Source organism: Prionailurus bengalensis, chromosome D2 (genome assembly GCF_016509475.1).
Source record: "Prionailurus bengalensis isolate Pbe53 chromosome D2, Fcat_Pben_1.1_paternal_pri, whole genome shotgun sequence".
NCBI classification, from domain to species: Eukaryota; Metazoa; Chordata; class Mammalia; order Carnivora; family Felidae; genus Prionailurus; species Prionailurus bengalensis.
The window spans coordinates 85,688,415-85,716,183 of NC_057351.1; the positions used below are offsets into that span (position 1 = coordinate 85,688,415).

At 56.3% G+C, this 27,769-nt stretch overlaps 1 protein-coding gene and 1 long non-coding RNA gene across 2 annotated transcripts in view; one reads left to right on the plus strand and one right to left on the minus strand.

Moving 5' to 3' along the window:
- The window catches only part of TCERG1L (transcription elongation regulator 1 like), a 194,124-nt gene that overhangs the window by 130,461 nt on the left and 35,894 nt on the right, over positions 1–27,769 (minus strand). Inside the window, exon 4 of the mRNA XM_043597899.1 lies at positions 22,047–22,226. Coding sequence (XP_043453834.1) covers positions 22,047–22,226 — 180 coding nt within the window. The remainder of the gene's footprint in view (positions 1–22,046; positions 22,227–27,769) is intronic.
- Positions 1,516–25,806, plus strand: LOC122493392. The gene is made up of 2 exons (XR_006299883.1): positions 1,516–4,398; positions 25,167–25,806. It is a non-coding gene; the product is annotated as an uncharacterized LOC122493392 (long non-coding RNA).

A 27,769-nucleotide genomic window follows, 5' to 3' on the forward strand; every position in this document is an offset into this window, starting at 1 on the left:
AGCCTCAGCTCCACAAGAGCAAGCCCTCCCCTCAGGGATCTTAGGCGTCCTCGTTGGCACATCAAAGTCCTTCCGGAGGCCTCTCCTTTGACTTCACCTCCCCCAACTCATAACCAATCACTGCAAAACTGCGGGGGCTGCTCTTTCTGGCCCCAGGTCCTGTCCCCGCACTCTAAGGAAGAAACCTTTTTGCACAGAAGAGGTCTCAAAAATTCTTTCCTGGCCATGGGCTCCAGACCCCACCGTCACCCCAAAACCTCACCGTGAACACCCCTCACCACCGCCTGTGGGATGATGTCACCCACGGTCCCGGAGGAGGATTCTGAGAAAAACACCGTGTCAGCCCGCCGTCTGCTTGGGATGAGCTCCAAGAAGAAGAAACTAGCTGAAGAAAGGAGCGTTCTGTTTTCAAGAAGACTTGCGAGGGGCCAAGACTTGCAGGGTCGGGGAGAGCAAACTGCTTATCTCTCGCCCCCCAGTTGGTAAGTGATCGGTAAGTGACTGGTACGTGACTGGTAACCGCCCCCAGATCAAAGTGCAGTGAGGCCGAAGTCGGAGACCAAACACAGAGCTCCTGTAAAACACCGCGTAGGACTCGGGGGGTCTGGGGCCCTGTCTGGTAGCGGGACAAGAGTCTTGTAAAAGTCTGGCAGGGACCAACCTCCAGTTGCTGCAACTGGAACGGAGACAGGCCTCAGCAACCTGTCTGTCGCTTCTGCCGAATCTCGTATACAGAAAACCCGCACGTTTTTAAGAGTGTCGTATCAGCAGAAGCACCGCCTGCCTGAACTCAGCCCAGCCTGCTGACCCAGGAGGTCACGAGACGAGTACGTGGCCACTCTCCGCACCCCGCTGCACATCGGGCGCTTTGCCAGCCAGTCCGCTCTGCAGCCACTGACACCACACAGTAATCTTCATCTTCCACACGAGGCCAGAAGACGTTGTCTGAGAGTGGCGGATCAAGAAACAAAGACACCAACGGTCCAGTTACAGTGGAGCATTAACCGGCAAAAATGCACGACCTAGCATAAAAGTAGCAGGCATTGAGAGACGCCCCCTCTGGGGTGGGGGTTCCAGGTGCCGGGGGCAGGAGACCCTCACCCTCACCCGTCACCTGGGTCTCTGTCCCCATGAGCACAGGCGTGTAGATAAAAATAAATGTGAATAGGTGTGAAATCACAGCCACGGGGAATGAATGCCACAGGTCAGAGGCGCCGGACGCATCCCATCCTATGACAGGCATGTGCTCCGTCTGGGGCTTCAGGACCATCAAAGAGACAGACTCCCGGCAGCCTCCAGGGAGGTAACCGTGCAAAGGGGGAGAGCGGGCTGGGGGTACGTGAGGGAGGGTGTTCTTGCTGCCTGCAGAGATTATCTGCTGGGTGGAGGGACACACAGAGCGCAGTGTCACCAAGATTCACTAAGGGGTGGGGGGTGGAGGGCAGGGTACAATTAACTCTGCCTCCAGAGCGGCCAGCGGCCAGCTGTGTCCCCGACCAGCCACAGCCCGGACTTTGGTCTCAGGGATGTGGGAGCATGTCCTTGGTAGGTTTGGCTCAAGAGCATCAGCTGGGCCCCTCCAGCTCATGGCCACTGGAATCATGGTGTGATTGTGCTTTGAGCACAGGGTGACTGTGCTTTCCCTGTGGACAAACTGTCAGTGTGGCTTCGACACACTGCGGACTGCAGGGTCCAGGGTCCCAGTCCTGCTCGGTCACCAGGAGGAGTCTCACGGCATTTCCCCCAGGCAGGGGAGGCAGTCATCAAAGACCAGCACATCTCGCGTCTCGTGACCACAGGTGGGGTCGGGTGTCTTCCTGCCCAAGACACCCCAGCCTCGGGGCAGCAACGCAGGGAGCAGGAGGTCCTGCAGGGCCCGAATGCGGAATGCTCCGGCCCAGGGTGAGGAGAGGCCCCATCTGGGTCCCCAGGGCATCCCCTCACACCCTCCCGGCCAGGCCAGCGAGGGGCCAGCAGGATGTGGCGAACTCCCCAAGGGTCTCACTGGCACCCATGCCCCGCTTGTGGAGCGGGCGCCTCGGCCCATGTCACGCGGAGAGCGGCTCGGAGGAACTAATTACAGAGACCGGCGAAGGGAGGCGGCAGGAGCATATTAATTACAGCATTTAATCCATTAGGCAGAGCCGCCAGCTTAACCTCTTTGGAATTCTTAGAGTTTGTCTATGATTAATTATTTTTGGAAATAACAGCCAGCATCATAGCTTGTTAATAGGCTTAAAATAATAAATTTCAAAAACACCGTGAGACGTTTGCACGGGATTTAGCTTCCAGAAGGCCAACAGTAATTTCACGAGACACATCGGCCTCGTTCCCCTGACTCGCTTCCTCTGCACGAGGCCACGGCTGTCCGCACGCGGGAGCCAGAAACGCCACCACATCAGCAGCTCCTGGCCCTCCCCGACCAGGGACAGAGGAGTGGGGGTCCTGAGAGATGCAGGCTTGCACATTAGCAGGCCCTTCGTGGTGACAGCCCAGGCCAGAGACGGGCTTCCCAAAGCAGCCACCGTGATCCATTTTGATTACCCGTTAAATATTACGTCTTCACAAGGAGCCAGTCCACGGTCCGCGTGCGTGGGAGGGATGTAGCAGGTGTTGCACAGATTTGGGACATGCACCCGGGCCGTTGTCATCTAAGAAGGGAGCTGTGTGAGGTTGCACTGGGATTCAGCAGGGGTTCAGGCTGAGGGGCTGGCTGTCAGCGTCACTGATGTCTGGACTCTGACGCTCCTGAGCCCGAGAGCCACTGCCGGGAGGAGATGCTGGTGCCCCCAACAGGATCTCCATCCTGGCCACCATGCTGACGGGGCACCTCCCGGTGCTGGGCCGCGCCCGGCAGGAGGGAGGTTACACTTCAGCCGGGCCCTCCGGGGCTCCCAGTCCGGCAGGGAGCAGCCCTGCACGATTCGCCGATGGCAGGGGGGCGCAGTGCTGTCCGGGGCACCAGTAGCACGTAAGCTGAGCGCAGGGGCCAGGCTGGGGCAGGTGCACTGGGGAAGGCTCTCTGGAGGTGACACCAGCTGGAGGTTTGAAGGCAAGCAAGAGCTGGCCAGGACCACCGCGGACAGGGGAGTGGGGCTCCCGAGAGACGCGGCGAGTGCTGGGCTTGGGCAGTGACGGAGAGAGACGTGCTGGTGAGGGCGCAGAGGCCGGGCCAGGAGGCATTCTCACAGCAGGCCGGCACCTGATGCTGGAGCCCGAGGGGCTGTAGGCTGGGAGCCGCGTGGTCTGGACGGCGCCCTGTGCTTTTTGTGGCCCTGGAAACAGGCAGGGAGAGCTACGGGGTGTTTCCAGAGGGGAGACCGGGCACCACCTTCTGCCCTCAGGCGGGACCACCCCCCGGCCAGATGCCCTCACCGCTGCAGACCCTCCACGCGCTGTCCTTCTCAGGGCCCTGCGGGCAGGCGGTTGGCGGCCAGTGACACAGCCCAGGGACGTGGTTACCAGCAGTCCGTGTTCAAACATAACCACCTAACGCCCTTTCCCGACACCGTCTCCACCCACCGCTCGCGAATTCCCAAGCCGATGGATGTCGGGGCGCAGACAAAGTCACGGCACCTCTCAGACGAGACGCAAATGGGCAGTTCCGTGCCCCCACAGCACACGCAGCGATTGGCACGTTTCCATCAGCAGCAGCAGCCGACACGGCGGTCCTCAAACCTGCCTTGTGTCGGGCAGACGCAAAGTGTCTTGTGTGTAAATTCATTTCTATTAATTACTGTAAATTAAGTATTTAATACTTAAGTATGATTATGCATGAGCTGTAGCAAATCACATCCGTGCTCTCTTGCTCACCGTTGTCAAATTTTGCAACACGTGCACATAAATCAGCGTCATCTGACCTCATTCTCCTCCTGCCTGGGGACTCACTCCCTTAAATGACCTCAAGGGCCCAGAGGACCCCCCTGGACGAGCCCCCGGGGCACAGACCCAAGCCTGTCACCTGAGGACAGGCAGGACTAAAACGTCATGTCACAAAGGGCTGTTAGCACGGGTCATCTGTGACACCCTCTCCCCACAGCGCATCCTTGGTCCACCCAGGTCTGTCCCCTTACTGTTTTCCAGACCCTCAGATCCACTTCTCACAGCCATTTCCCCCCACCCCCCACCCCTACCCCATGCCCAGCATCACCAAGGTCACCCGGGCCCCTGTGTGACACCCACACGCACACACCCTCACGCCTGCACACGCACCCTACAGCTCACACTTACTGGCACCCACATCCTGGCACGTGTTTGCACACACACATGAATCCAGGGTCCACATCCTCAGCCGCATGCCTGCTCTGGGGTCCAGCAGCCGGATCGCTCTCCAGAAAGTGCCACAGGAAGCAGACGTCATCCTGACCTGGCAAGCACTTTGGGGTGTCACCTGCAGCCGTGAGTGGGGAGGACCGTCCGTGGGAGGAGCCTGGGAGACAGAGCTCGCGTGTCAGTGAGGGCTGGGGGCCAGGGAGCCCTCGCTCTGGGCTGAGGACCCCTGACTCGCTGGGTGGGGACCTCATTCTGGCTCGAGCTTTTCCCGACGGAGGAGTTTGCTACATGGGAGCAGCGTGAGCTGACAAGCGTCCCCGCCAGGGCCTCAGCTCCACTCAGGCAGTGCCCGGCCCAGCAGTCAGGACAGGACCCTACACAGAGCACAGGGCAGCTCTTTGGGCTGGAGGGACATAAACAGCCACCGTGACAAACACAGGCCCTGCTCTCAAGGCAAAGCAGGGGCTCCCGGCGTCCACTCCTTCCGGGAGACATCAAAGGGCCTCCCGGAGGTTTTCGCCGGGACAGCCCCGCTGCAAACAGAACCAGAACACCCGTCACCTTCCTGTGTCATCACCGCAAGAAAAAGATTTACAAAATGATCCGACACACACGAGCCAAATAACGCAAATAGTTGTATATGCGCTTGGGAAATTAATGAAATCGCTTTCAAAGTCACAGATGTACCAGTTACTAAAATGTGACTGAGGACGTGCGCGTGATCACACCGGGTACCAGATTCACTTTCCGCGGGTCCCCCTCCACGACCATCTCGGCTTCACCTTTTGTACCAGGCCATGACTCGTGCCCCGAGGGCCTGGAGAGGAAGGGCCGCCCAGGATCCCCTCCCCGGGTTAACTGCACAAGAACCCACACCTCAAAACCTGGCCTCCTCACCCAGACTCAGCACCTTCTCTTCCTGACCCCAGGCTCAGGGCTGCAGGGGCATGCGCTGCCTTTGAGTCCTCTCTCCTGCCCTCCTCCGTTCCCCATCCCCCCAGGCCCACGGGCCCTTTCCTGTGTCCCATCCCCCACCCCCACCCCCACGGGCCCTCGCCCCTGTGTCCCATCCCCCATCCCAACTGCCTGATCCTGGGGAAAAGGCTGGAACCTCAAGACGACCAGGCCAATGCAGCAGGGCAGCGGAGGGACTGAGACCTGAGACCTTCCCTTGCAGGACCCGCGGACCCTGGGCCTCTGCTACGATGACGGCCACAGTCATGCAAATTTGCAAAGCTACCAGGAAAGAGCTGAAAATTACTTGGAAACATTCAAATAGAAAATTACTGAAATTAGTCGCTTTGACAGAGTGCTCCTGCACTCTCCCCAGGAGGGGTGTTTAACTGCTGGGCTCTGAAGCGGTTTTCACCCCAGAGAGATCCCGGCACAGGGCCGCGCAGGGCCGTGAACCGCCCCCCAGCAGAGCTGCCCGTGGGGGCTGCAGAGTAAACGGGCGCCTGCACTGTTTGTTCTCCCATAAAGGGTTCATCAAGACACGGTTCACGTACCATAAAACTCACCCACTTGAGTTGGACAAGTGGGTGGTCCTTACTAGATTCATGGAGTTGTTTAAACCACCAGCTTCAATCAGTTTCAGAACGCTGTCACCCCCGTACCCATTCGCAATCACCTCCCGCTTCCACACACCCTCCCCACCGTCCCTCTACCCTACAGGACCTGTAATATTCTCCTTTCTGTCACTGGATTTCACGGTGGTTTGGGTTTGCATTTCCTGATGACTTAATGGTACCGAGCATCTCCTCATGTGCTCATTGGCCATCCATATGTCTTTTTCTTCGGAGAAACGTCTACTCAGATCCTCTGCTCATTTAGTCACTGGGTTCTTCATCTTGTATGTATACTTTCACAAGTAAGTGAATCTTCAACAAACTTGATAATTCTACAGCGCATGGAAAGGGACAGTTACATACGCAGAATCAATGCAGACTGGATGGTTTGTGCACATGCTGTCAGACCACAGGTTTCTTAGCACAGTCTCCAGATCCCCTCCAGGAGCGAGGGCACAACCTCAACGGCCATGAAACTCTAACACAAGGGCGCCGTAAGCCTCCTGCCACCTGTCCCTTCAGCCACTGCCCATAACCTATCTTCCGTGTTTTATACCATAGATACTGAGCAAAGCAATGTCAGGGAGAGGGGTGCTGTGACCAAGCTCGCAGAGCCCTTGAGACTCGGACCCCCGAGTCCCTTTTGTGCTGTTAGCCTTAGCATCACTAAGCTCTTCGGGCCAGGGGCCGAGCCTGGTTCCTGACCCGCTGTGGGCTAGTACCTAGCCCTGCTCTCCATGGTGATTATGCCCACAGGCTGCCCCGTCATTCAACGGACACTCACCGAATACCCATCATGGGCCGGATGGTTCCATGGGCTGAGCCAGTTGTGAAGTTGTAACACCCTCCACCCTGCACCCCATTTCTCTGTGTAGCCATCATCTACAAGTCCACTCTGGCCCTGTGTTGTCTGGGCCAGTGTCACTGCCCACTCGTTCAAGAACAGTGGTCCCGAGGACAAAAGAAGCCTGGGGAGAGCCCTGAAGAATGGTCTAGAGTTGGAGGGCCCCCACCAACATCTCAACTCCTCGCAAACTAAGGGGATTCCTTTTACAAAAACCACCATTTCAGGCGCCGCCCAGGCCTGGGCCCTGACCCTGGCCAGAAAGGTCATAGTTCCAAGATGGCAGAAAGGTCTCTGTCTCCAGCTTGGAACCCTTACTAATTATGACCTCTAGAAACACCAGGCTTTATCCAAGCTTCATGTCACCGCCCTACCTTGTTCCCAGGGCACACACATTCCCCTAGGCCACCGGCCACACCTGCTGTGCCACCATATTCCCTGAGGGCGCAGCTCCCCCACACAGGCCGATGGCCGCTGCCTGCTCCCGCTAAGTCTCTCTCGGCCCTGGGCCTGTCAGGCTGAGGGTGGTCTCGGCCCAGGTGCAGGCCTGGAAAGAATGCCATGAAACTGGAGACGCCAGAACTGCCCTTTGACCAAACATAGGGGAGAGTCAATGGAAGGGAGCCTAGCGCCTTGGAGCCTTGAGGGGAACGCCCTGAAGAAGATGCTGGAACGTCCGCCCGAGTCCCCAGCAAGCCTGAGCCCCCGCGGCCGAGAGGAATTATACCCCACGGAGACGCCTCTGCACCCTGATACTCTCCTCCCCCTACGGTGCTCGCACCACACCTGCATCCAGAGTCTGCTTCCAGGAGCACCGTCTGCCCTGGGCCAGCCCTCAGCGGGACTGGCTGGTGCCGAGAGGGGCCGGGTCCCGGTCTGCGAGGCAACTCCCCTGACTTAGGGCACCCGACTTAGCGTCCTCCTGGGGGAAGACATCTCCTCTCTTTGCTCACAACTGCACACGTGGAGCCTAGCCTCGCGCTGGGAATACAGCTGGTGCCCAGAACTGGGGGGGGGGTGCCCAGGACTGGTGGTTTATTGAGCAGGGAACAGAGCAGGTAATTCATTCAAGAAAGTGGAGATTTCCTGTCTACACTGTGCTGCTGAGGAACCACCTCCTCCGGCTGTCCCTGCCGACCCAGCAGGTGCCACTTCCAGCTTCTAAAGAAAACGGGGCCAACGGAGCCTCCTGCTCACACGGTGCTTGAACCTGTGAGACCCCGACAACGGCCTCCACCTGGCTGGCTACAGTCTAGTGTCTGCGAGCTCCTGGACAAGAATCGTCCTTTCCAGGGAAGGGAAACACACACACACACACACACACACACACAGGGTCCTTTGCAGCAACGAAACATGGGTACTACTGTAATTTCAGTTCTTTTTTAATTTTGATTTTAGAGACAGAAAGTGTGAGCAGGGGTGGGGCAGAGGGAGAGAGAGAGAACCCCAAGCAGTCTCTGTGCTCAGTGCAGAGCCTGACATAGGGCTCGATCCCATGACCCATGGATCGTGACCTGAGCTGGACTCAAGATTCGGACGCTCAATGACGCCCCCCGGGCACCCCTCGAGTTTCAGTCCTTGAAAAGCCTCAGACGGAACTTTTGGTCCCCCCGTATAAATTACCAAACCGTCTATGTCTCCACCGGAAACCGCAGAGCACTGCTTCACGTGGGCACGCTGGCCACTGTGGCTGCGGGGCTGGTGCATGCTGGGGGTGGGTTCAGAGAAGGCCGCACAGGCCGCGTCCTCCTGCCCTTCCAGACCATCGCAGGACACCAGCTGTGTGCCCGGCACATGAGCGCCTGGGGACAGAAGGCGGTACTCCGCCCTCGCTTGCGGGATGGTTCAGACACTGGTCTTCACCCCGTGAAGACGGCTGTGCCTGCAGAAAGCGGTGTCCACCTGCCCAAATGCCCACGTGAACGCCGCACCCAGACCTGCTCCTGGGCCGGCAGAGCCTCCGGGAGAGGACAGAGCAGAGCGGCTCTACTATGTGCTTAACCATGAGGGCGAGCGGACCAGAGCAGGGGCCCCGCTGAGTCCACTGAGGACACATCCTGCCTGCATGCCCGACGGGAAGCCGGTGGAGACCGCGTGGCCCCCGAACGACCCTCTTAGAGACAGTCCAGCTAAAGCCACCGACCCGGCCGGCTGCGCGGGCTTTCCTCCAGCGGCTGCACCAAGCATGATCGTGAGGACGTGGAGGGGAGCGGCGAGTGCTGAGAAGTGGGTGCACCTTTGCACACACAGGCTAATCCCGCTTTGTCCCGCACTGCCTGCATGGAAAACAGATGTGTCAACGGTTCTCAGAGGCCAAGGGATTATGGGCAATTTTAATTTTCTCATTTATGCTTCTTGACTATTTTCTAAGTGTTCTAAGTGAGCATTAACCACTTTAATAATTGGGGAAATCTATGAAGGATATAATGAAAAGGACAACAACAGCCACAAAAAGATGCCTTCGGTTTTCCAGCAGCTAGACCGGAGGCCACTGTCACCAGGGCTCTGTCACAGCTATAAAGTGATGGACAAGCTGTTCTGACCCTGTGGGCGCATTTCTTGCTGTAACTGGAGTCAGAGGCGGGGCTGGGAGTGGTTGGGCCAAGGGAAAGGGGAGAAGGAGCTTGGCGGGGCGGGGGGAGAATTGAAATGTGAGGGACCCCTGCCCGGGGTGATTGGGACGTGCCCTGCACACCGCCGCCCTGGGGGCTGAGTCCCATGCCCCTAACGCTGGGCTGTGTGCAGGAGACACAGAGGGACACGCCCTCAGAGCCCCCCTCTGACCCAGGGTTTGAGAGTCCGTGGACCGCACGGTGACGTGCCACATACTCCTTACGACTACTGACAGAGAGGATTCCCACAAGTTGTCGGCCCCCAGCATTAACCCCGGCCCAGTCTGCCCACAGGAGGTGGCAATCTTTTCGTTCCACGGCTCCTCTGGGCAGTGGGAAGTGACCGCACCCCGCAGCCCACCAGGACCAGGCCTGGTGCTTAGGGACCATGGCACTGAGGCTCCTCGTGGCATGAGCCCACAGTCACGGACTCGGCGTGGACTTGGCCTGCTGGGGGGCTGGATTTCGCGCCCTGGAATCTCTTCTACTTTCCCAGGTCCTATTGAGACCCCACTCCCCACGCCCCGTCTCTGAGGGGCCCGGGCTCCACCCCTTTGAATGCTCACAACAGGCCTCTGGTGGCCCGTAGGTCCTTCCAACATCCCAGCAAGGGAGGGGGGTGCTGTTCTGCTCCCCCGGTTCCCTCCCCACCGCCACAGTCTCATGCACACAACCTGCCTCTCTCTCCTCCCCATCCTCCCACCAAATCGTGTGAGGAAACTTTGGGTGGGTCTGTGTGAAGCAGGAGAGAGAGAAAGCAAAGGAGAAAGTGTCCCTGTCTTCACAGGCTCAGCTGGGGACAGCGGGTGGTGGCCACAGGCACGTCCACCCCGGAGGCAGACAGCAGACTGGCTGGGGCTCCCAGAAAGGCGAGGCTGATCATTCTACAGCAAAGCCTGTCTTATTAAAGTGAATTCTATGCAGGCACAACAGAAATTTAAAAATCATGAGAGACACAGAGAGAGCGAGCGAGAGAGACAGGAAGGGAGAGAGGGAGAGAGAGACAGAAAGCCTGGGAATGCCTTATATCAGTAAATTTAAAAGTTTAGAAGAAATGATCAAATTCCAGGAAAGAAACATATTCCAAAACTGACTCCAGAAAACAAAGAAAACTTAGTCATGCGGTTAGAAAAAAATATCAAATTATTACCTAAAACTCTTCCAATAAAGAAAAATCAGAGGATGAAATAGACTCATAGGTGAATTCTGTCACCCTTCAAGAAACCAACCATTCCAGGGGCACCTGGGGGCTCAGTCGGTTGAGCATCCCACTTTGGCTCAGGTCATGATCTCACGGTCTGTGGGTTCGAGCCCCACTTCGGGCTCTGTGCTGACAGCTCAGAGACTAGAGCTGCTTAGGATTCTGTGTCTCCCTCTCTTGCTCTCTGCCCCTTCCCCGCTTACACTCCGTCTCTGTGTCTCTCTCAAAAATAAAAGACATTAAAAAAAAAAGAAAGAAAGAAACCAATTACTTCCATCCTACATAAATTCTTCCAGAACGGAGAGAGAGAGAGAGAGAGAGAGAGAGAGAGGGAGGGAGGGAGAGAGAGAGAGAGAGAGAGAGAGAGAGAGAGAGCTTACTTACTCTCCGAGGCCAGGACGAGCCGGTCTCAAAGGGTCACACGCTGACTGCAATCACATGGAACCCATCACCACAGCTCAGAGGCCGCCCAGGGATGGGCGGGGCAGCAGTGGAAGGGGCTGATAACGAGCTCAGGGGTTTCCGGGGGTGCAGACGTTCTGGAACCAGACGGCGGTGTTGGGGACCCAGCACGCGACCCATAAAGGACACCGAGGCACACACTGCAAAGTGGCTGATGGTTAATTTCACGTGTGAAAACTCAATAAAACTGCACATCAGCCTCACTCATAAAGGAAGACAGACCTTCGGAAGTTGTCCGTGGGAGATGTTTCTGAGCAAGGACCCGGAGGTCTTCAATCCAGCACGAAGGAGCAGGGCTCCCAGGCCAGGGGCCGGGACGGCAGGAGCCCCCTCCTGCCCAAGGGGACGGCGGGGCCGCCCAGGTGCAGCAGACCAGGGAGGGACCTGACGTGTGTCCTGTGGGCGCCACCAGCTGACCTGACCGGGGAAGAGAGCAGAAAGCTCTCTGGGGCTGGACTGCGTGGGGAGGGCTGGCTGACGGTCCAGACCCTTTGTCAGCCTCTTCTACAAAATGAGGGGCTGCTCCTCCCGGCTCCACACCCACACCCTCCCTTCACCCCCTTGAGGGGGGAGGGCCTCCCCACCACAGGTAGCAAATGGTGACGCCGGGCAGCTTCCCGGCCAGTACAAAGGTCAGTCCCCGAGAGTGGGTTACACGGTCCTTCTCAGGCTCCGTGCCTGGAACTCTTTCTTATGTTGGATGGCACAGGAGATGTGCCAATTTCTGTGCAGCACAGAGCAAACGAGATGGCTTCTGAAGACCCCTGAGTGGCTGGAGAAGGAATCAGGAGCACGTTCCCTGAGTAAAGCCGTGCGGGTGCCACGGGCTCAGGGATCTGAGCAGACCAGAGACGTCGATGATGCCTTTAGGGGGAAATGCAACATAATGACCGAGCTGTTTCCTTCTCGGGGCAAGACTGTATTCCCAGGACGGATAACGGGAAAGGACCACAGTCTGTGCGTGTTGCACAAGCAGGGAAGGGGCTATTTTATGAAGCGGTATAATCTTAACAATGCCGCCTAACTTGACCAGTGGAAGTCGCTGCGTCTCCTCCGGCTGCCGAGTCTCCTGCCTGGAAAAGACACAGAGCCGCTGCCGTGAGTGTGCACATGAGCCGTCTGAGCCCGAGCGGGTGTGTAGGCAGCACCGGGGGAGCCTAGGTCTGGACTTGTGAGCCATTCGCTACCAGGTAAGGGACGGGAGAGGCAGGCACAGGATAAGAGTACGGGGCCTGGAAACGGTCTGGCAGCAGACAGGGCTCAAGGCAGGTGCCGTGGATGAGGTCAGCACTCCCCTGGACTTCCAGAAATGGGCTGGGGTGTGGATGGAGGGAGAGGAAAGGCCACAGAAAAGCAGGTGGGAAGCACAGCACTTAGACGTCAGGCTGCGGTTCTAACCCTGCGTGCCTGCTCTTCTCCGAGGGTCCCCCGTTGCCACAAAGGTGGTCCTGCAGCCCGTCCCTAAATGGGCCCCACTGCACGGGGGTGGGGGGGGGGACACGGTGTCAGAAGGGCCTGGGACCCACATGGCTGCCAGCCCTTCCCCGCCGCCAGCTGGAGTGACAGACATCAGGGAAAGGACGAGGGTCCTGCCTGTGGGCGTCCGCCCGAGGGGAGGGGTGAGCCCCCAGCAGCTAGAGTGACGGTCTCAGCAGATAGGGTCCCAGCAGAGCGTGGCGCACGGCTCAGGGTGTCAGTCTGCTCTCTTCCCCCTCTGTCTCCCCTCTGGGTTCAGGCGAGACGGGCTAAGGATTGAGCACCAAGCTGCACTTTGCTCCCCGGGGCACCCTGCCGGCCCACATGGCCTCGGGGAGAGCCACCGCCTTCTGTGTGTCAATCTCGTGACCGATGGCCCACGGGGGTCCCCGATCAACTAGTTCACTGGGTGACAACGTCGACTAGCGCGTTACTCCCTCTGGATGGGTCTGCTGCAAAGCCCGCAGCACCCGGCCGGATGTTCGGTGCAGTGACAATCCACTGGGGTCGGGAGGGACCGCACCGGGGGAGGAGGCTGCGGTCCGGCACTTCCTGACAGGCTGTTTGTGCGGCGGGTATGTGCCCGCAAGAACCTTTAAACCGTCACGCTGGCCCCCGAGGAACGCTCAGCACACAGCGGGTGACTGGCCGCCATGGGCGCACCCGCGGATGGCAGGACGGCCGACGGCCGAGTCCTGGGAACCGGGAACCAGGGAGACCACACTGGGCGGGGAACGGGGTCTTGGGTCAGTCATGACCCAGTCCGAGCACTGCTTGTCCTCCCACTGCTTTGGGAGGCGGGAGGAAATCAAAGCAGGGCTCGCTCGCGATCGCTCGGTGATGGGACCCCCGCCGCCCTCCCCCCCCCCCCCCGCCGCCCCCCCCCCCCCCCCCCCGAGAGGGAGACTGCAAGTCCACTGGCCGACTTCCTGGGGGTAAGTAGCTCACACTCCCCATCGCCGGCCTTTCTAGAACTTCAAGTACTGTCGGGGTGTCTCGACAGCACGCGTCCTTCCTGGCTTAGCAGTTTCCCAGGAGCACACTTCTCTCAGGACCTAGGACCATGCTGAGCCTGCAGACCGCCCGCCCTATGCTGGGGGACAGCGTGAGCTGGCCCTGCACTAGGAGTCAGTGCGAGCCCGGCCCTGCTCTGGGGGTCAACGCGAGCCCGGCCCTGCGCTGGGGGTCAACGCGAGCCCGGCCCTGCGCTGGGGGTCAACGCGAGCCCGGCCCTGCGCTGGGGGACAGCGTGAGCACCACATCCCAGCTACTCCTGCCGCGGAGGGTGGAGGACCAGCCAGAGTTCTCCAGTTCATTACGTCAGCGGGCTGACAGTCACCAGGGGCACGTCCCGGAGCCCCGCTCACCACTATCGCACATTCCTCAGGGCCGGGGATCCCAGCACAACACAGACAGCGGCTTCACCACCACAGGGCTCTCCCAGCGTCTACACAGACAGCCTGCGCCCTGGCCCCCAAGTCCAATGCCGTGGGTCAGCCTGTCCACACTGACGGCAAACCTTGACTCTTCTATCCCACCCTCCCCACACCTGCCCTTCCTGCCCCCCCCCCCCAGGATGACCCAGCCCTTCCTCCCTCTGCCGCTCCCGTGACCGCAGTCCCACTCAGGCCAGCCCGGGTCTCCACCACCCCTCTGCTCTCTCCAGATCCCACCCAAGCTCTGCCAGGCCGCCTCCCAGGCCAAGAGAAGGCACGCACCTTGCGACAGCTGTTTGCCCACACTCGGAGGGCTTCCTTCCTCCTTCCTTTCGCCTCAGTTTCTACTGTGTTCCAGATGGCTCAGGTTGCCAGAAATCTGGCTGCTGGAACGGCTACTATCAGGGTTTAATCAGGGGACGTGCGGATACTATGTGGTCACAAATGTGACTTACAATGAAAGTCATAAGAGTGAGACGTTTCGTCTCATCCTCCTCAATGCCGTTCTCCTGGGACTTTCCAAATCCCTGAAATAATTATACTTGGTGCCCATACATTTCATGCAGAGTGTCTGTGTGGCCCTGGTATTATTTCCTCACCAAGTGGGTCTGTTTGAGAGTCGAGACCAAAGCAGCTCAGCCCAGAGACCCTTGTGGGTGGGTCCCTGGACCGGCCGCCTCCGAGGGCACGTCAGGGCACGATGCCCCTTCCCGAGCCCCCGAGCGGGCACCGCCCCCTGCCTCGGGTGGCCACTGGCCACGGCCACGGATGCTACTTCCACAGTGCCGCTCTCCCAGATGCGATGGAAGGCCCTGGAAGGAACCCGACGCGAAGACAACACGCTGGCTTGTGGCCACAGCCACCAGGCCTCCTTGGAGGAGGTTTTCCATTAAAGCAACAGCCGACACGTGGCTGTCGTCTCACTCCTCTGGCTCAGACCAGCCCATTTTTCCCACAGTCCCTCCAGGGTCCCCTGTTAAGACAGACTTTGGAAGATCACCAGGCCCACCAGAGGGTCTGTACCACGTACACCACTGTGTGTGAGTGTGGCCTGGCCACCGTCCTCTGCCCGGGCTGGCCACAGCCTCCCGGTGAAGGCCCCTGTGCAGACGGGGCCGGCCACAGGGCTGGATTCGGTGGACATCCCCACCGCCGGAGTCCTGGTCACCGACTTTTAGCATAAAATGGCTCGATGGATCGTGGAGTGTGAATGTTGCTGCCGGGAAGGAGGGACTGACGGCTCCGGGACGGGCTGGGAGCTTGCTGCCCTGCCCTTCCCAGCACCGGGACGTAGGTGAGGCGGCCTTTACCAGCCCCCCACGCTGCCTCCCGGCTGTAAGGATCAGGATGGGCTGCATGGGGTCCAGGAGCCTTTTCAGGGTGAAAGTCTGGGGTTTCAGGAAACTCAGATCTGACAAGAATGTAGCGACTGAGGCACGGCCTCTGCTTTGAAGTCCTTCACCACTAATGCTGAGCTGATGAGCGATGTCAGGAGCACTTCTCTGGCCCAAACGGTGCTGAGAAAGCCCGTGGCGTGGAGAAGTCTCCCCGTGTCACGACCCTGCGGGTGAGGCCTGGGCCAGGCAGGGTGGGGCACGGGGTGAACCCCGTCAGAGCGGACTGTCACCTCTCCGGAACAACACGCTGTTACTGGGTGTACCGCGTGCAGCAAAGACGGAGACAGCTCCGCCCTGAGCCCTGGCCTTGGTTCTAGACTCACAGTGAATAATTCACGCAAAGCCCCTGCCCTTCTGGATCCGACACTCAGGGTTGGAGGGTGGAGAGAAAACAAGCCAGAAACAGACATTACAGATAATTCTGGATGATGAGAAATGCTACAAACACTGCAGAATGGGGTACCGGGGGTCTCAGACCTGAGGCCTGAATGACAGAGGAACAACCAGCCGTGTGTAGAAGACACTGAAGGCAGAGGGAGTGGCCAGTGCAAAGGCCCTGAGGCAGGGCGGGAAAATGGGGACTGGCACAAGTGGCAGCCAAAGCACAGGCCAGGATCACAAAGGGTGGGTTCCAGAGACTCCGGACAGCCGTCTGGAGTTTGCTGCAAGCTCCTGGGAGTCTCAGGCAGGGGAGGCTTGATCAGGCACATATTTCTGAGAAGCCACCTGAGGCTCCCGCGTGGAAAACAGCTTATACCAAAGGGCGCGTTGGGAGCAGAGACTGTGTGAAGCAGCCACAGTCTGAAGGTGGCGCTGGCCCAAACGCAGAAGGCGGACTTGGGCGCGGACTTCAGGAGGGGCAACGGCGGATGGGCTGGACGTGAGGGGTCAGGCAAAGGCAGGAGCCAAGGGGGCCCTTCAATCGGGCAGACTGGCGGGTCCCCTGGAAGAAGCAGGCTTAACCAGAACCCAGCAGGAGGAACACACTCTCGAGTTCGGTTTTGTTTTATGAGCAGGCCCGTGGGTCGGGAATCAATACTTCCTTCATAGGAAAATGCAGTTTGAACATCCATCAGAAAGTGCAGGTGCCCAGTAGGAAATCAGATCCGTCAACGCTGAGGTCAAGGGAGGAACGGGCCCTGGAGACAAGGCTGAGTGAGTTAGTATCCCCGAGAGGGTTTGGGACGCCAGAGAGGCCGTCTGGCACCCTGCAGAGCCCTGTGCACAGCGCCCCGCCCCCTAGGAACACCAGCAGGGGAGGAAAGTGCTTCCAGAAGGCAGAAGGCCACTGTGCTTGGCATTTCAGAAAACAGCCCGGACGCCCACCAGCACCGGGACACCGGACGCATTACGCGGATTCCCACCAACGACGGAAGGCTTTACCTAAGGGACGCGATTGCATTACAAGCACATGCATCCTGGTATGACTGAAACAAACAAACAAACAACAACAAAACCGTCATTTTGAGCAAAAAAGGCAATCACAGAAGAACGCGTGAATTACGATATTTACGTAAAATTCAAAAAAGCCTAAATTACACGACACACGTTTAGAGATAACGCATACACAGGAAGCACGTTTCTAAAAACATCAAAGCAACGACTGGCACACAGTCCAGAGTACTCGCCCCGGGGCAGTCAGGAGTCGAGGCTCCGGGGCACAGGGGTACGGAAACATCTACGTTCTCAGGCTCAGAGGGAGGTATTTGCGGGTGCTACTGTGTCGGCGTTCTTTCCGCGTGGCATAAACACACACGTGCTTTTGTATGTGCGACGGATCTCCAATTTTTCCTTTCAAACCGAGAGCGAACTTGAGCTAACAGAGCTGAAGAGTCAGGCATTTCTCAGGGTGGGTGGCAGGAGGGGACCAGCCCCGGGGCGAAAACAGGCCAGGGGAGGACCTTCTCCAGAGCACACGCACTCGGGAGGTCGCTGTTTGAGAGTTAAGGCCGAAGCAGCTTAGCCCAGAGACCCTTGCAGGTGGGTCCCTGGACCGGCCGCCTCCCTCTCTAGGGCACCTCAGGGTTCTAGGTCCCTTCCCGAGCCCTTGAGCAGGTGCCGCCCCCCTGCCTCCGATGGCCACTGGCCACGGATGCTGCTTCAACGGTGCCATTCTCCCAGATGCAGTGGAAAGGCCCAGAAGGAACCGATGCAAAGGCGACGTGCCCGTGCTACGGTTTGTGGCCACAGCAACCAGGTCCTCCAGACCCCAGGCCCTCCGGGCCCCCGCCGTGGGACGTCCTTTTAGGAAAATCTGCACTTTATGTGTGCAAAGCTCATGTTGCCAACTTGGCCATTTGTAGCTGGAACCCTTGACCTGAGTTCACCGTGGATAGCACACTACACACAAAGCCTTTTTGTTTGTTCAAATCCAGTATCTTTTCTGCTAAAAGCATCTCGATCCCTGTATCACAAAGACGTACGTCTTTCTCACAGAAGCCAATGAGTCGCAGGCACTTTGGGGTGTAAGCAATTTCGTCGTGACGGTATTTCTGTCCCTGAAAGTCTCTAAAATGTTGATAGGTGTCATGACGTTTTTGATTACAGTGAAGGAGGAAACGATGCCTGGATGAAACAAGAAAAGGCTTCCTCCCCATTCGCCAGGTCATTGTCATGAACCTATTTTAGCATCTGCACACGCCGCTAACGACGGGAGCCACGGCCCCATGAAAGGCGGCGTGGCGGCTTTTCCTGGCTTGTCGCAGAGCTCGGGCGGAGCGTTTCTGATAGAAGAAAGAACAGTCACTTCCCAGCTGCTGTGTGGCAGGACAAAATGTGAAATTTAAACCATTAAATAGTTCTGGAAGCAAAAGAACAGGTGGTAAATGGTCTGCAAGGCAGATGGTGCTTTTTAATCGTTGTGTTCGATCGTCATCCGCTCGGCTAGCGACCGTAACTATCACTCATATTTTACCTTTCTCACTCGAATGCTTGCAAAATGGTGGCAAAGGTTTAAAAATAACTACCGTCATTCGTAAAAAAAAAAAAAAAAAAAAATAAGTTCATTTATTTCCTCAAATAGGGACACCAGTGGAGCCCGGCTGCACCGTGGCCCCACGCGGCCGGAGGACAGAGGCTCCAGGCAGGTTGGGGGGGGGGGGGGCGTGGACCCCCGGAGGCCGGGACAGCAGCCCTCCACTGGGTGCCTCATCCTCCCCAGAAACCCCAGGGTCTCCATAAATGGAACACAAGGTACATCTTTCCCCTACGCTCTAACACATAAAGGCCAGTACGAATGGAGGCAAGCAGCATTCAGCTGCAAGCCCACAGAGAGGCGACCGAGGACGCCCGCCTCTGCTGGCCCTCCAGCTGCCACACGCCCTCATCCAGGGGCCCTGCGCTGCCAGCATCGGGGACGGAACAGTCGTGTCTCCAGGCCGCCTTCCCCGCCCCGTGAGTCACCCGTGACTTGGGAGCACCTGTGTGAGAAGCAGCCGATTGTGTGGCTGACGGAACTGTGGGTATTCAAGGTGCCCACGTGCGGTCTGCAGGATGGTCGCCCACGTCGGGAAGCCACCAAAGGATGCGGTGCCCAGAGCCACGGGTTCAGCAGACGCAGGTGGGGCCAGGAGAGGGGGACTTACAGGCCAGGGAGGGGGACAGACACCAGCGCACGGCCCGGGGGATTCCCGAGGAGTGCGCGGGCCCTGCGAAGAGCCACGGCCAGGACCCACTGAGCCGCGCGAGCAGGCAGCAGTCTGGAAGGAAACAGCCGTTTGTGACTGGGGAGGAACAGCGCGTGGGCTTTTCAAATACGGTGTCTCCCTCGAAACGTTAAACCACGTAAAAGGCACTTAACCAAGTGCGGCTCTTCCGGCTGATCGTCTTTCCAGCCAGCAGCCTGTTTCCTTCAGGCTCCTTCAGTTACTAGATCCCTGACTCTCCCAGGGGAGCCTAGTCACACGCTAGTGCAGGTTTTCACGCTTCGTCAAGTGCGGTTCTAGAATATAATCCAGGGTTTCCCAGCAGAAGCACTTCCACCTTGGGCCGGATACTTCCGTATCATGGGGCTGCCCCGGGGGTTGTGGGGTGGGGCGTGTCCCTGGCCTCTGCCCCCAGACCCAGGAGCACCCCCCCCCCGACTTATAGTGACCAAAATCTGTCAAACCCCATACCTACCTCCAGGAGAGAACAGAAAGCTAACCCCTGTAGGGCCCCTAAGGCTCTCTGGCTTTCACGACCGAGCCAAGAGCATAGCTAAAGTAGTCTAGCTCATTTACCGGATGGGAATGCTGTGAATAAAAACGAGGTTATTCATCTGCAGATGAAAGAAAATTCCCACGCTTTTATGAAATCAGCTTCAATATGGAGCACGCTTCACACACAGGTGCATCTGTCTTCGTCTGTGAAATCTGCTTTGCTGGGGTTGCTGCTCTGCCTCCGCCCCGCTGGCCCCACCCAGCCCTGACGGGACACCTCCTCCTCCTCCTCCCCCTGTCCCCGTGCCCCCCACCCCGTCCCCTGTGTCAGGGGTGTTGGGAATGTCCCAGCTGGCCGCCTGAGCCTGCACCAAGAACGTCCCTCAACCTCACTGAACCTCACCGTACGGAGTTCCTGACTGTGGTTAAGACGAGTTCTGAGGGACGAACCGCTCAGGTGCCTCTAAGCTACGTTTCCCAGAAAGCGTTCAGGGAAATTCTGGAAAGGCTTCACCCCAGCTATGGCCAGTGTCGCTCACTGACATCAAGGGGACACCGCCAGCTCAACACTGCTAGGTGGTGTTATCTCGCCAGCACCCTGCTTTCCGGGGCGCCCAGGGAGGCCCACGCCCACACTGGCTCCAGGGAGGTGCACAGAGCTCTGCAGTCGCCCAGCGGTGCACAGAGCTGGGCGTCATGCGTCCGGACCAGCCCCTGACTGTATTTCATTCCCCCCCCCTCCCCATCGCCGGCCCCTCTACGTCAGCGTGAGGTTTTGGGATCAATGCCACGGGCCGTTTGAGAAGCCATCTCTGGAGTGCCGCCCCTCCCTCCCGCTTTCCGACGGCACATGTTGGCAGTTACGTACAAGACAATGTCGCCGCTGGTCTCCTGACCGAATACGCGTTACGGCAAATTTGATTACGGGGCCTTATAAAATGCAAACACAGAAAGACACCTAATTATTATGTCACTTTATAAATCATAGGAGGCAGGGAAAGTGAAGCCACCCAGGGGCACGTGGGTTTTGGTTCTGAGATTAATTTTCTCAGAAAATACGAAGTCATCCTTAATGAATGCCAATGGACTGATGGATTTTAACTGAAATCTTGACACAACTGTAAATTATGTTCCACACAAGAGATTATTTATGCGTTTTATTTATTTTCCCCATCACACCCTCAATGCGTGTTCACTAACAGCCTAAAATAAGATTTTGTTCTTGAGAGTACAATGTCCCATCGACCAACTAATTTATCAAGCCAGTAGGGAAATACGGGCTCCAAAGGTCTAGTAAAAAGACGACATTAGACTTATCAAAACCAATGTCAGCAAACCAAAACGGGAAAAGAACGAAACTAGGTTTTCCTGTTTCTACCATGAACTTGGATGCGTGTGTGTGTGTCTCACAATCTAGTGATGCTTCCTATTAGCAATAACCTAGCAATTGATGATATTAATGCTAAAATTAGAATTCTAGCAGAGGATTAATATTAGAACACATAGAATATTTTCTTAATTTTTTTTAGAGAGAGGGAGAGCAGAAGCAGAGGAGGGGCAGAGACAGAGAGAGAGAGAGAGAGAGAGAGAGAGAATCCCAAGTAGGCTCCACACTGTCAGCTCAGAGCCTGACACGGGGCTCAAACCCATGAACCGTGAGATCATGACCTGAGCCGAAATCAAGAGTCAGACGCTCAACCGACTGAGCCACCCACGCGCCCCACCATTTTTACCCAGGTCTTATCACATGCGAACCCAACACTGGAGTAGCAGTACCAGCTCTCACGATTGAGTCCTTCCTAAAAGTCCTTCCGAATCAATGTTGTTCTTGCCACATTTAAGGGAAGGACCTGAGCCCGCGTCCACGGGTGGCTTGGACACACGGCCCGCTGGTCACCGTTAACGGACACACCTACAGCTGTGACCACACACGGACAACGGAGCTGCAGCCAGCCCAGGACCCGGAGCCCTCCGTCTCCCTCCCGAGCCCCTCAACACGCACCTGGGTTCCACCGGGGACGGTGGAGTGCCTACCAGCCCCACATCCGCCTCGAAGACCTTCCGGAAGAAGCGCGCAGCCACGGTTAAGGAACCCAAGACCCTTCGCGGCCACGCACGCCTCACGGTCAGCCCTGCGCCGTGGGGACCGCCCAAGCCCCCCACCCCTGTGCTCAGAACGAGCCCAGCCGGCAGGCCCGGGGGAGGGCGCGGCCAGCACTGCACGTCTCTGGGTGTCACAGACTCAGGTGCTTAGCTAGTTTCCGGCGTGCCGTCTTCGCTTCCTCCCGAGCCCCGTGCGCCAAAACTGAAAACCTCCGGGGATCCTGACACTGTGAGTCACTACGCTACTCCCCAGAGACCCTTGGTAAAGGGAAGCCTCGTCCGTCCAGACGGAGACTTCGAGCTAGGCTTTACGGCAGAAAAAGCCCCGCTTGGCCTAGCAAGAGCTTCTTCGAAGGAACCAGGGTCCATCTGTGCAATCTGACGACGAGCAGCACCCTACTGACTGTCCCTGCCTGGGGGGCCGCGGGCACGGGAGTCCAGGGCTCTGCGGCCGGAGGCAGGCGGCTCCTGCCGGCTCCCCACACCGTGAGCTCTGGACCGGCTCCAGGCGCCGAGCGCCCGTGCTCTGTGCTTACCGGAGAAGGGGGCGGTCCGCAGGGGTATTTTGATGGGGGCCAACGTCAGGAAGTGGCAGGGCTGCGTGCTGGGGGGGGACGGGCCCCCAAGTCCCTCGGGCTCCACAGACAGCACGGCGGCGGCGGCGATGGCAATGGCGGGGCTGCTGCCGACGGGCTTGAGGCTGTCGGGACCACCACCTGCAGAAGAGGGACAGAGAGGTCAGCCCGGAGGTGCCCGGTGGCCGCCAGAGATTGGCACCGCCTCATCGGGCCACACTCGAGCGCCCAGAGAACACGAGCAGCCCGCACCCCATTCTCAGAAGCCGATACCCAAGAAACACATGGGATGGTTCCCGACCTGTCACAATGTCGACTGGGCACAGAGCACATGCACGCTGCCGTTCGGAGGCACAAAGCCCAGTCACCAGGGGACGTGCGTGCCCTGGAGAGAAGTGGCTTTGCTGCAGTGCACGCGCGTGGCACACACAACCGGGGCTCCTGGCGACAAGGTCACAGTGACTCGGAGCCGCGAGAGGGCCCGGGAGGGGCACGGAAAGGCAGGCGGCGGGCCCGGAGCGGGACGCAGCTGTGGGTCGGCGTGGGGAGGCTCAGCTGCTCCCCGAGGCTGCCACCTGCCCAGCCTCTGCGGCGGAGAAACTCGATACCCCCGTCAGCCTGGATGGCTCCTCGTGAGGGGTCGGGCCCCAAACCTGGAATTCAGGCCGTCTGTTGTCTGTCCTGACGTAACTGGGAAACTGTGACAGTTTGCTTCTGTCTGTGCCTTTCCTGTAAAGTTTTATTTATCATTTATTTATTTATTTTTATTTTTACATTTGCATCCAAGTTAGTTAGCATCTAGTGCAATAATGGTTTCAGGAGGAGATTCCAGTGATTCCTCCCCTACGCACAACACCCAGTGCTCATCACAACAAGTGTCCTCCCTGATGCCCCTTCCCCCACGTAGCCCATGCCCCCACCCGCCACCCTCCAGCGACCCTGTTTGTTCTCTGTATTTAAGACTCTCTTTGTTTTGTCCCCCTCCCTGTTTTTATGTTATTTTCACTTCCCTTCCCCTATGCTCATCTGTTTTGTTTCTGTAAAGTCTTTTAGTCCCTAAAATAATTGTGGTTTCTAAGAAATATTCTGCAGCTACCAGCTTACGTTGATGGTTCCAGTTCTGGAAAGCAGTTTGGAAACATGTTTTTAAAATGTTAATATAGATCACAACTTTTGATCTAATGTTTCCCTTCCTATAATCCGCCCACATGTCCAACGTCTTCAGATAAAGGTCTGTAGTGAGACATTAGAAATACCAGCAAAGGGCAGGTGGTTGTATAAACAACGGTGCATCCACTCAGTGAGACACTGAACGGCCAGTAGAATCACACAAGGAGAAACACTCAGTGCCACAGGGGACGACCCACAACATGCTCAGTAAATAAAGCAAATTACAAAATCATTTCTATTTCTACACCATTCAGTCAACAAATCTATATTTGGTTGACTAGATGCCAAGCATATTCTAGCTCTTAGGGACGGAGCAGTGAACCAAACAGATAGAAGACCTGCCCTCAGGGACCACACCTCCCAGGTAGGGACGATACACGGAATACGCTTTCCTTGTTTATTTGCTTTGTGTTACAGGTTGATGGGCACAATGCCGAAAAGTAAAGCAGGGAGAAAGGATTGGGAATTGGTAGGTGGGTTTCATCTTCACACGGCGTTGTCAGGAAGGTCTGCCCTGGGACGGGAACCCATAGGTGACAGCCTGCAGGAGGCAAGAGGGGACAAGCAGGCCAGGGAGAGGCGAGGATGTGCGAAGGCCCTGAGGCAGGCGCCTAGCCATTGTGTTCCAGAAGCCGCAAGGTGATCAGGGAGGTGCAGCGGAGGGGCAGAGATGAGAAAATGTGAGTGGGGGTGGGGTGTGGGGGTCGGAGCGTCAATGACGGGAGGGTATGATGCGGAGTGGGGGGCATGCTCTGACTTCCATTTTAATGCATCGTCCCGGCTGCTTTGTTGGCAACAGACAGAAGAGGGCAAGCTGGGTTCTGGCTGCCCTCTGCCAGACCCTCCTGAGTCTGTCTTCGTTTCTGTCTTTCCGTATTTTTCACATTCCCTTTGACGGGCATATACAAGTTTTACAAATTTAATTTTTATAGAGCAGTTTCAAGTTTATGGAAAACTTGAGCAGCAAGCACGGGGAGTTCACACATATCCCACTGCACCCAGCTTCCCTATCACCCCGTCTTCTGCTAGCTGCTGCCACTGAGGAGCCAACACCGATACACTGTTATGAAGGAAAGCCCCTGGTTTAGAGCAGGTGCACTGTTTGTGCTGCACACGTGCGAGTCATAACATCATGTGCTCACCTCCACCCTGTCGCACAGAAGGGTCTCACTGCCCTAAAATCCTGTGCTCTGCCTGCTCATTCCTCCTCCCACCCCACCCCTCAAGACCACAGATCATCTTACTGTGTGTACGTTTGCCTTTTCCAGAATGTCTTCTATTTGGAACCACACGTTATGTAGCCTTTTTAGACTGGCTTTGTCCACGTATCGACGTATCTTTGACATCTGTCTTTTCATGGCCAAGATAGCTCCTTTCCTCTTATCACTGGACCACATTCCACTGTTTGGAAGGACCACAGGTTACTTATCCATCACCTGCTGAAGGACATCTTGGTGGCTTCCAAGTGTTCACAATTATGAATAAAACAGCTATAAACATGTGTGAGAACGCGAGTTCTCTATTTGGGCAAACACCAAGGAGTGCGCCCGCTGGACCGTGCGGTACGACAACATGTAGCTCTGTAAGAAACCGCCAGACGGTCTCTCAAAGTGGCTGCACCATTTTGCATCCCCAGCAGCAGCGAACGAGAGCTCCTATCGCTGCTCATGCTCGCGGGCCTTTGCTGTCCGTGTTCTTCTGGATCTTGGCCGTTCTGACAAGGGTGTCGTGGTATGTCCTCATTGCCATGTATGGAGTTACAGAAAAAACCCAAAAAACCACTGTCCTGAATATATGATCTTACTTGATAATAAAAGCCATTATAGAAACTTTATAAGATGGAGTGAATAAGCGTATCAAAATGTCCCCGCGGCCTCCCCAGCTGAGCACCGCTGGTCTTCTGTTTTGCAGGAATCAGCAGCTTCCTGGCCACGTGGTCCGGCCACCGTCACAGCGCAAGCACAGCTTTGTCGCGAGCTTTACAAAATGAACACTTCCCCTACCATCAAATGGCTCACCCACGTCCAATTAGTAATCGGGGTCTTGTCTTCCAGGTACTAGGCCTGACACTCCAATTTGCCGTATTCACTACTATCCCCCGTCCTAACAGACATTGCCTCCCGTAAAGAAACATGACATAAACGACGGTTTGCCAAAAAAGTTCATTTCTGCATATATTGTTCCAGGACAGATGTTCAGGGTCAAAACAGTGTATTTTTGGGTGCATGTATCACTTTAATGAGGTAGTCGACTTTTGTGGAAGTCGACACACCGCGGAGGCCTCTGCAAATGTTTTTTATTAAGTGTGGCTTCTCTCCCTCGGGATCTATACGTTGAGATGCTCTCACCAGAGGTGTTTAACCACCTATTTGCGCTGCTCAGAGACAGACCTGCCGGTGTAACTCGGCACCAAGTTCCATGGCCTCGGGGACGTGTTGCCTGGCGAATCTGTCTAATAAACTCAACCTGTTCTTTACAATGAGGATGACCTCTTAGCAATAAATGGCAAAGCAACTGCTGATGTTCTCAAAGAAGCAGAGGCTAAACGCAAGAGCGTTTTGTAGATGAAAGTGTGGGGACGTTTATATTATCGTGTGATTTTGTTGTCAGGAATAATACGTCGCTTCCTGATTTCAAGCTATACTATGAAGCGCTACTCACAAAAACAGTATGGTACCGGCATAAAAGCAGACAAATCGGCCAACGGAACAGAACCAAGAGCCCAGAAACAAACCCAAACATAAATGGTCGACTAACATTTCACAAGGGAGCCAAGAACACTCAGTGGAGAAAAGACGGTCTCTTTAGTAAGCGGTGCTGGTATAACTGGAGAAATGAACCTGGACCCCTATCTTTAAAAAAATTTTTTGATGTTTATTTATTTTTGAGAGAGAAAGAGACAGACAGTGAGCAGGGAAGGGACAGAGAGAGGGAGACACAGAACCCGAAGCAGGTTCCAGGCTCTGAGCTGTCAGCACAGAGCCCCACGCGGTGCTCGAACCCACAAACTGCAAGATCATGACCTGAGCCGACATCAGATGCTCAACTGACTGAGCCACCCAGGCACCTCAAAATTGTTTTTAATGTATATTTATTTTTGAGAGAGAGAGAGACAGACAGAGAGACAGAGTTCAATGGGGGGAGGGGCAGAGAGAAAGAGGGAGACACAGAATCTGAAGCAGCTCCAGGCTCCGAGCTGTCAGCACAGAGCCCGACGGGGGGCTTAAACCCACAAACCACGAGATCATGACCTGAACTTAACCAACTGAGCCACCCAGGCGCCCCGGAACTGGACCCATATCTTACACGACTCACAGAAATTAACTCCAAGTGGATTAAAGACAGAAACATAAGGCCTGAAACCATATGAACCTAGAAGAAAGCAGATATGTTTTGGCAATCGTACCTAAAGGTCAATCAATGTGAACAAAACCAGCAAGCGGGACCATGTCAAACGGCAAGACAAATCATCAACAAGGTGAAAAGACAACCTGCAGAATGGGAAAAACAGTCATTTGCAAACCGTATATCTGATAAGGGGCTTATATCCAAAATATATATCAAAAGAAATATAGCTCCTACTGCTCAACGGCAAACGAATAAAAATCCCAAATGATGCAATTTAAAAATGGCAAAGGATCCCGATGGAAATTTCTCCAAAGAAGATACATGAAAGGCCAACAGGTATGTAGTGAGGTGCCCCACACCACTCATCACCAGGGAAATGCAAACCTGAACCACAATGAGGCATCGCCAGCGCCTGTTAGAACGGCCATCAACCCCAGATAAGATGGCAGGTGCCAGCGAGGATGTGGAGAAAAGGGAGCCTTCCTGCGCTGCTGGTGGGCATGGAAGCTGGTGCGGCCACCGAGGAAAACAGTGTGGAAGGCCCACCAAAAACTTAAACATAGAACTACCCCGAGATCCAGCAAGCCCACTTCGGGGAATTATCCCCAAAGGTAGCGAAAACGCTAACTCACGGATCTACGTGCACTCAAACCCCGACTCACAACAGCTAAGACACGGAGGCCACCCAAGTGTCCGTCGATGGATGAATGGATGAAAAAAATCGTACATCATAGACTGTTAGTCATAAAAAATGAGGAAATGTTATCATTTGTGACAACATGGATAGACTCTGACGGCATCATTCTAAGTGAGATCGTTCAGAGAAAGACACGTGCCACACGATTTCACCTATATGTGGAATCTTAAAAACTACAAAAATAAAAACAAAAAACCAAACTCCTAGAAAGAGATCAGTCCTGTGGCTAAAGAGGCAGGGGGTGGGGGAGGGGGAAGTGGACGGAGGTGTCAAAATGTAAAAGTTCCAGTTATACTATAAACACGTGCTGGCGACCTCACGGACGGCGTGGCGACCGTGGCTGCACCGATGCACGATTTATAGGAATGTGGTTAAAAGAGTAAATCCTGAGTTCTCATCATATGGAAAAAAAAAACGTTTTCTTTCTTTTCTTTGTGTTGTCTCTAGATGAGCAGGTGGGTGTTAGCGG